Here is a 6,743-nt window from a genome sequence, read left to right as displayed (position 1 = left end):
AAGATAGAATCAATTCAAAAACAATTCCTACTTTTTGCTTTAAGAAATTTCCGTTGGGATTCTCAATAAAACCTCCACCTTACACGAGCGGATTAAAACTTGTTAATCTTCCTACACTTTCCAGCCGCAGGCAAATGCTTGGTACAATTTTTATAGCTAAATTACTAACAGGCTCAATTTCAAGTCCGCTTCTTCTTGGCGAAGTTAGCCTTAATGTTCCTAACCGGGTATCAAGACACTTTTGCCCCCTATTTCTAAAAGCTTGTAAAACTAATTTTGAATTGCACGACCCACTCCGTTGCTATGCCAGGATTTTAACTCTCATTCCAGCACGTTTGATATATCAGATCCGCTTTTCTGCATTAATAAATCGATACTGTCCTCTCTCAATAAATGAATCATTAAAATATAGACATAAAATCGGCTGATGAATTTGGTTCTGTAGCTGAACAGTTTTAGATCTCGACACTTAACAAACTCCTGCCTATCGTGACTCGGCGCAAAAATTTAAAATACTGGTTCCGTACGTCATGCGGACTGCGCCCCTCGTGCGGATGGGCGGCAATGGAGGGTAAAACCGTTGGGATATTATTATTAAGGCGACCAGAACCACTTCTATCAAGAAGAGACACGTCCAGGCGACCACATTAAAGTGGTATACAGATGGCTCTAAAAATCCTGAGGGGATAGGATCAGGTGCTTATGGCCCTAGACTGAAGCTTTCTGTTCCCCTAGGAACTTTCCCCAGCATCTTTCAAGTGGAAGTTTATGCCATCAGTCTGTGTGCTGAGGTCAACCTTCGGAGTAAGGATAGATTGAGAGGATCCAAATTTTAAGCTATTGCTAGGCTCTCTCATTATTCGAGATCAAATTTTCGGTGGTCCTGGAGTCTGTAGAGAGGCTTATACTAGGTTCACATATAAGTAGATTATCCTCATTTTCGAGATTAACTTCCTAATCTGTAATTAGAGAGAGAGGTTAGCCATATAAAATTCCTCCTTTGTTAATCTGTAATTATAAAATAATCTCAGATTTAACCGATAACTTTCTGCTCTGGCTGAGAACGATGCCCTCCAATTTCTATGAGTACCAGGGCATATGGGAGTCAAAGGTAATGAGGAAGCGGACCATCTGGCCAGACTGGCAGCTGCCTCGACCCCGATAGGACCAGGTCCCAACGCGATAAAGGGAATGCAAAGGAAGAAAACCACCAGGCTAAGAGAACTGAATTTACGAAATGCCATGGGACATCGTCGATCCAAAAGCTTACTAGGAGGGTACAATCTAAAAATATACAAGATGCAAGGATCATTGCAGATTGCGGCATCTTGTTATGACTAGATTCTGAATAGAAATACTGTCAACAACAAAGAGCGTGGAATTGATAGCGCACCTTGCACTATTTTGTATACGCTAGGAAACATAAGCTTTTTTATGCCTTCATTTCTGAAGCCTTCGCCAAAAACTTGGCATATGTATTTAAATTTTGAAAATATTTTAGGTAAGTCACGAAAAGTGCTAGCAAAAATGTGCTTTATTTTATCGATGTACTTTGGTTCTGGCTAGGCTACAACGATTTGCTTATGAAAATTACATTTTTGTGGATTTCATTCTTGAAATATACTAACATATCTTATTTATTATCAATTATGTATGCATATAGAAAAGATACATTTAATTTCTTTAATAATGAAACTTCAGAGCAAAAATGTACTTAAATTCGTAGATTGTACTTCGGTACTTTTCTTCCCAAAGATGTACGAAAAAGTACAAAATACCAATTTCTTAAATGCCTGATGAACATGTAAATACAGGCGGAGGTACAAAAAACTCAAAACTCCTTTAAAATATTTGTTCGCCGCTTTTGCTGGGAGTATTTTGTCGTTGTATATACTGCTTTCTTTAAACTTTTGTTCCCCATTACAATTTGATTCTTAAGTCTGCTATGCAGAAGCGGCGCTTGTGGTTGTCCATAAAATGTCAAACTAAGGAGCTGGCCATTTTCTGAGTTACATGCATGGCAGACGATAGAATTGTGTGTGGAAGTGGTTTATATAGAAACACAATGTACATACACATCAGCAATACCATATTTTTTTCGGGCGAAGTAGGATTTTGAAAGCTTTTCGAACGGGAAAAAAAAGCAAATAACACTGTAAGGAATATTTCAAGTCTTCAAATGACATAAAAAAACGCCGTAACACGTAAACTTGATTTTGGGTCGTAGATTACCGCCCTGTATATCGTTTTTCTAGATCAGGTCATTTTCGCAAGATATTTTAATTAAACTTTTTTATTGTGAACAAAAAAAATGCGAACTCAAAATAAAAGTTTTTTGTAAATTCTTTTCATTTGTGTTAAAGCCTGTGCTTTTACAACAACAGTAAGCTATGAACGAAGAAAATTGATTGATAAATAAAGTTGTAAATGGTCAAATGAAAATGCGTAATAATTTCTTGTGTACGTTTACATTAATAGTTCAACATGGCGTATGAGTAACATTCCAAGTAATTCATTTAATTTTTTTTCGTGAGTCATAGGAACTTAAAGATTAGCAAATGTTGCGAAGCAAGAGTTTTGTGTTAAGATGATATGGATTTGTTAGTGCATATTCTTACATATTTTTCCTTATAAGCATATATAGGCATATTTTGTCAAAAAAGCATATTTAATTGCATTTTTTATTCAACGCCGTTTGTCTAGAACGGACGAATCACTCCACAATTGTAAGAGCATTTGATGATTCCATGCAACTATTGGGTACTGATTTCGCCGAAAATTATTTTAATGTCACTTACTCAGCGCCAAATATCGAGCCCTAACCGCCAAAAAACGTAGGCGACATTTTTTTCATTTTTTTTTTTTGATGCAGAATTACATCTAGATACTCTACGGGCATTTCTGCATCAAAAAGAAAATTTTTGAAAAATGTGCCGCTCTTTTTAATACGTAGAAGTTTTAAAATTTTAGGTATATATTTAATTAATTTTAAGTTTTTCGAGGCACTAAAAATTACAATATGTATATCTTGCGTTAATTATAAACTTGTAATAAAATATGAAAAGTAAATAAAAAAATTAAATAAAGCAAATAAATGAGAGAAGTAGTTTTGCACACTTCTTTGTTTTTAGTGCATATTTTTGAGATTTTAGTGCATATTTTTGATCTATTAGTGCACATTATTTTCGATTTTTTAGCGCATAAAAATCCGGGCTCTACTTATGACAAATAGATAGCAAAACCAATTCGGGGTTAAAAAAAATCTAACTACATTTTACGAATATAAATTAACTAGGTAGTATAAATAAAAATTAGTGTTTGTATGTTTATATTCTATTTATATTCTTATAAACCGTTAATCCTATTAAGACGCAACCTGGGTTGATATGGATGAGTCGGAGAAGGGTTCTATGACATTTAACCTTTATTAAAATAGGCATTGCATTACATAAATTATTGGGCACAGTAATAAGAATAACTATATATTTATAGTTCTCTGAAGGTTTAACATTTTTTAAAGCTTCAATTTTTCCTTTAATATAGTTGAAGGTCTCTGTACAGGATATCACCAGATTGAATTGGATGAGCAATTCAGCTTTATTTACATAAATTTACGGACCATTTGTCTCTTCTATCAAACCGATTTAAGTTCATTTGGAAAAAGACGGTTGAAGTTGGTACACTTAATATGAAAAAACTATAGAGGTATTCTCGAAGTCTTGCGAAGCCATTTCATGGTACACGGATTGCAATACTTTAAGAAAAAACACGGAGGAAAAGAACAAACCCTGAACAAAATAATGGTGCGGTTCCTTTTCGTTCTTTCTCCGAGTCTGACTGATAGCGTTTTCTTTTCTCGAAAAAGTTCTACACTTATTCTGCACTGCAAAAAAATGCAAGAAAATTTTTAATAAATTTTATTTACATTGCAGTTCAAAACAAACTTCCGCATTACGCGCGACAGTGCAGAATATCTCGTCGCAAGGTATTCCTCTAGCAGATGGTATGTAAAAAGGAGCTACAAGGAAGGCAGACTGCAATCTACAGCGGAAACTCATATGCTTTCTTTTTTGTGGTAAGATGCAAGAAATACAACATAATATCTACGAATGTATTACAAAGTTTTCATTGATTGCACGTATTTCAGGTTTAGCGCTAACAAAACGACGTTCAGAGAAGTAGCAAACCTTTTTGGCGTGACGTTGTCGAACATTAATTTAACCTTCAATAAAGTTTTGAGTTTCTTAGTGGAAGCTGTGGCGCCAGAGTCAATAAAATTTCCAAAGGAAGGTGTTGAGAAAGAAGCTGTTGCGAGGGAATTTGAAAAGGTTTATATTAAAACTTAAAAGTTGGTTATTAAAGCACTTTTAAAAAATGTTCTTTATGACGTTAATAGATTGCTGGGTTCCCAAACGTTTTGGGCTGCATAGATGGTAGCTACATTTCCATTAGAAAGCCTAAGAATAAAATACGTTCAACCTACACAAATAGACATGATTGTGCATCAATAACGTTGCAAGGAATTTGCGATGCAAAGCTACGTTTTCTGGACGTATATACAGGCATTCCTAGCAAAATTCATAATTCGCGGGTTTTAAAATTATCGTTTTCGCGAGCTAATGCGTCTCGATTTTCACAATGTGGAAGTCATGGCCAAATTTATTATAGCTTGTTGTGCTCTTCATAACATTTGTTTAACTGCCTTTTTATTAGAAAAGAACTAAAATAAAAATATTAATTAATTCAAACTTTTGTTTAACAAAACTAGAAATTCACTCATCGTAGTAGGTTATATTTTTTAATAAAAATATGTCAGCATTTACAGTTGTTCACAAAGTAATAGGAGTACGATATTTTTTACCAGTTTTGACTACTTTTCTTTCTTTATTAAATATTTTTTTTATTTTTATAAAAATGTAGTTGGTTATACTTGTAAATGCCACTTTATTATATACAATTTAATGATCTACACAACAGCAAACTAAAATTTTTTCTAAAGATTCGCATTAAAAAGTTTTAAACTTTTGCAATTTTCGAACTTTTGTAGAAATTTTATAATTTTTGTACAAAGTTTGCAATGTTTACTTATATGGTGTTTGCTGTATAACCAACTACATTTTTATAAAAATAAAAATAAAAATAAAAATAAAATATTTAATAAACAAAAGAAAAGTAGTCAAAACTGGTCAAAATATCGCACTCCTATTATTATGTGGACAGCTGTAGGTGCGAAATTAATACTTTTTGTCTTCTACCATCTTTCCCAGTAAGTTTTGAATTAAGTTCATTTTTTCTTTGTGTCTTCTCTCCCGAGCTTTCTCCTTATTTTGCGCTATCTCCATCAAAGTCTCTTGTACGGTTTTCTTCTCCTTTTTTTCGTATTTCACAACACGTTCATTACAAGAAATTTTTCGTAAAACATTCTGGCTGCTTATCTGGATTACGGGCTCGATCGAGTCATCCAGCTTATATATTTCATCGAGCTCGCCCTCGAAGTCAATTTTTTGCCTTTTTGCTCCGGATGTGTTGTTATTTTCCACAGCGGCTTTCTTTCTTCTTACGATTGTTTTGTACCGTTCCTCGCACTGCTTAGGACTTTTGCCTTCAATTTCTGTTGCAATTTTTATCCACATTTCCTTCTTATTTTTCAACGTTTTCATGGGGCCAATATCAGGTAAGTAGTGCGCGTATCTATCAAGAAGGAGCCGGCTCTCTCCATCTGACCAAACTGCAAAAAGTAAAGCCATATTCCACTTGAAAATTCTAGTTAACAGTTTTCATTGTACTTACGCTGCAATGTTTTATATAATGGGCTTTCCTTTTTTACATCCATTTTAATAAAGCGACTCGATTTATTTTCTATTTTGCAAAATTTGTATTTTTTGGTTGATAGCATCAGCTGATATCCAGGGTAGCCTTTATGTTCTTTTCTTGCGCAATTAATGCTACCATATTTTAGGGATGGGTGTGACGTAAAGAGAATATTGCCATTTATGAGGGTAAAATTTTTTGTGAGAAAAGAAAACGCTATGAGTCAGTCCCGCGTGGGACATATAATTATGGGTTAAGAATCTGGACTTCTGGCAACACTGATATACAAACACGTAATTATTATACGTGAGTATTCTTATGTATATACATACATACATATGTAAAATAGTTGTAGTTTTCATGTTCCTTGTGCAGACAATTTTCTCAGTATATTTCAGTTTCACCCTCCCACATGGCTACATTCTAGCAGTTCATCGTTGAACTTGCTTGTTCAAAATTCAAAGAACATTTAAATGGTCTATGCTAGAATGCTTTTCATGTCTAAGAGTATACAATAGGGTGTGTCACAACATAAATGGGAAATTTTTTTCTTTTGGCCTAACAATGTGTATATACGTACATATGTATGTAAATGTGTATATGAACACACATGTCTGTATGTATACAGTTTTATTATTTTAGTAAATATGACAACATCCCATGCCGAATTCGCACTGAGATCACCAGACCAGTATTATGGTAAAAAACGATGATGCAGTTTTGTTATACCCGAGCGCACTTGTGCACAAGGGTATATTAATTTTGTTCACATAACGGTTGTTTGTAACAGCCAAAACGAATCGAGATAGATATAGACAAATGTATACATAAATGCTTCAATAATTTTCAACGTTTTGCTTATATGTGGCAAGCACAATAACCACACCGAGTTTGGTACAAATTGGTAGAACGGTTACCGATATACTTATATG

The 6,743-nt window shown here is 34.1% G+C and overlaps 2 protein-coding genes across 2 annotated transcripts in view; one reads left to right on the top strand and one right to left on the bottom strand.

Annotated features, from left to right (window-relative positions):
• LOC108360981 (putative nuclease HARBI1) overlaps positions 1–4,687 on the top strand; it is a 28,291-nt gene extending 23,604 nt beyond the window's left edge. The window contains exons 3-5 of the mRNA XM_017613489.1: positions 3,933–4,075; positions 4,148–4,328; positions 4,397–4,687. Coding sequence (XP_017468978.1) covers positions 3,933–4,075; positions 4,148–4,328; positions 4,397–4,687 — 615 coding nt within the window. The remainder of the gene's footprint in view (positions 1–3,932; positions 4,076–4,147; positions 4,329–4,396) is intronic.
• A 547-nt stretch (positions 4,688–5,234) lies between these two features.
• Positions 5,235–5,852, bottom strand: LOC108360979 (uncharacterized). The gene is made up of 2 exons (XM_017613488.1): positions 5,791–5,852; positions 5,235–5,728 (listed from the first exon to the last, which is right to left on the bottom strand). The coding sequence occupies exons 1-2, from the start codon at positions 5,831–5,833 to the stop codon at positions 5,235–5,237; spliced, it is 537 nt and encodes a 178-aa protein (XP_017468977.1). The 5' UTR covers positions 5,834–5,852.
• Positions 5,853–6,743: the final 891 nt, after the last annotated feature.

The sequence above is a fragment of the Rhagoletis zephyria genome, unplaced genomic scaffold (genome assembly GCF_001687245.7).
Source record: "Rhagoletis zephyria isolate East Lansing unplaced genomic scaffold, Rhagoletis_zephyria_1.1 Rzeph_scaffold_00672, whole genome shotgun sequence".
NCBI classification, from domain to species: Eukaryota; Metazoa; Arthropoda; class Insecta; order Diptera; family Tephritidae; genus Rhagoletis; species Rhagoletis zephyria.
Note: the sequence above shows the minus strand (reverse complement) of the source record. Positions and strands in the feature narration are given on the sequence as shown.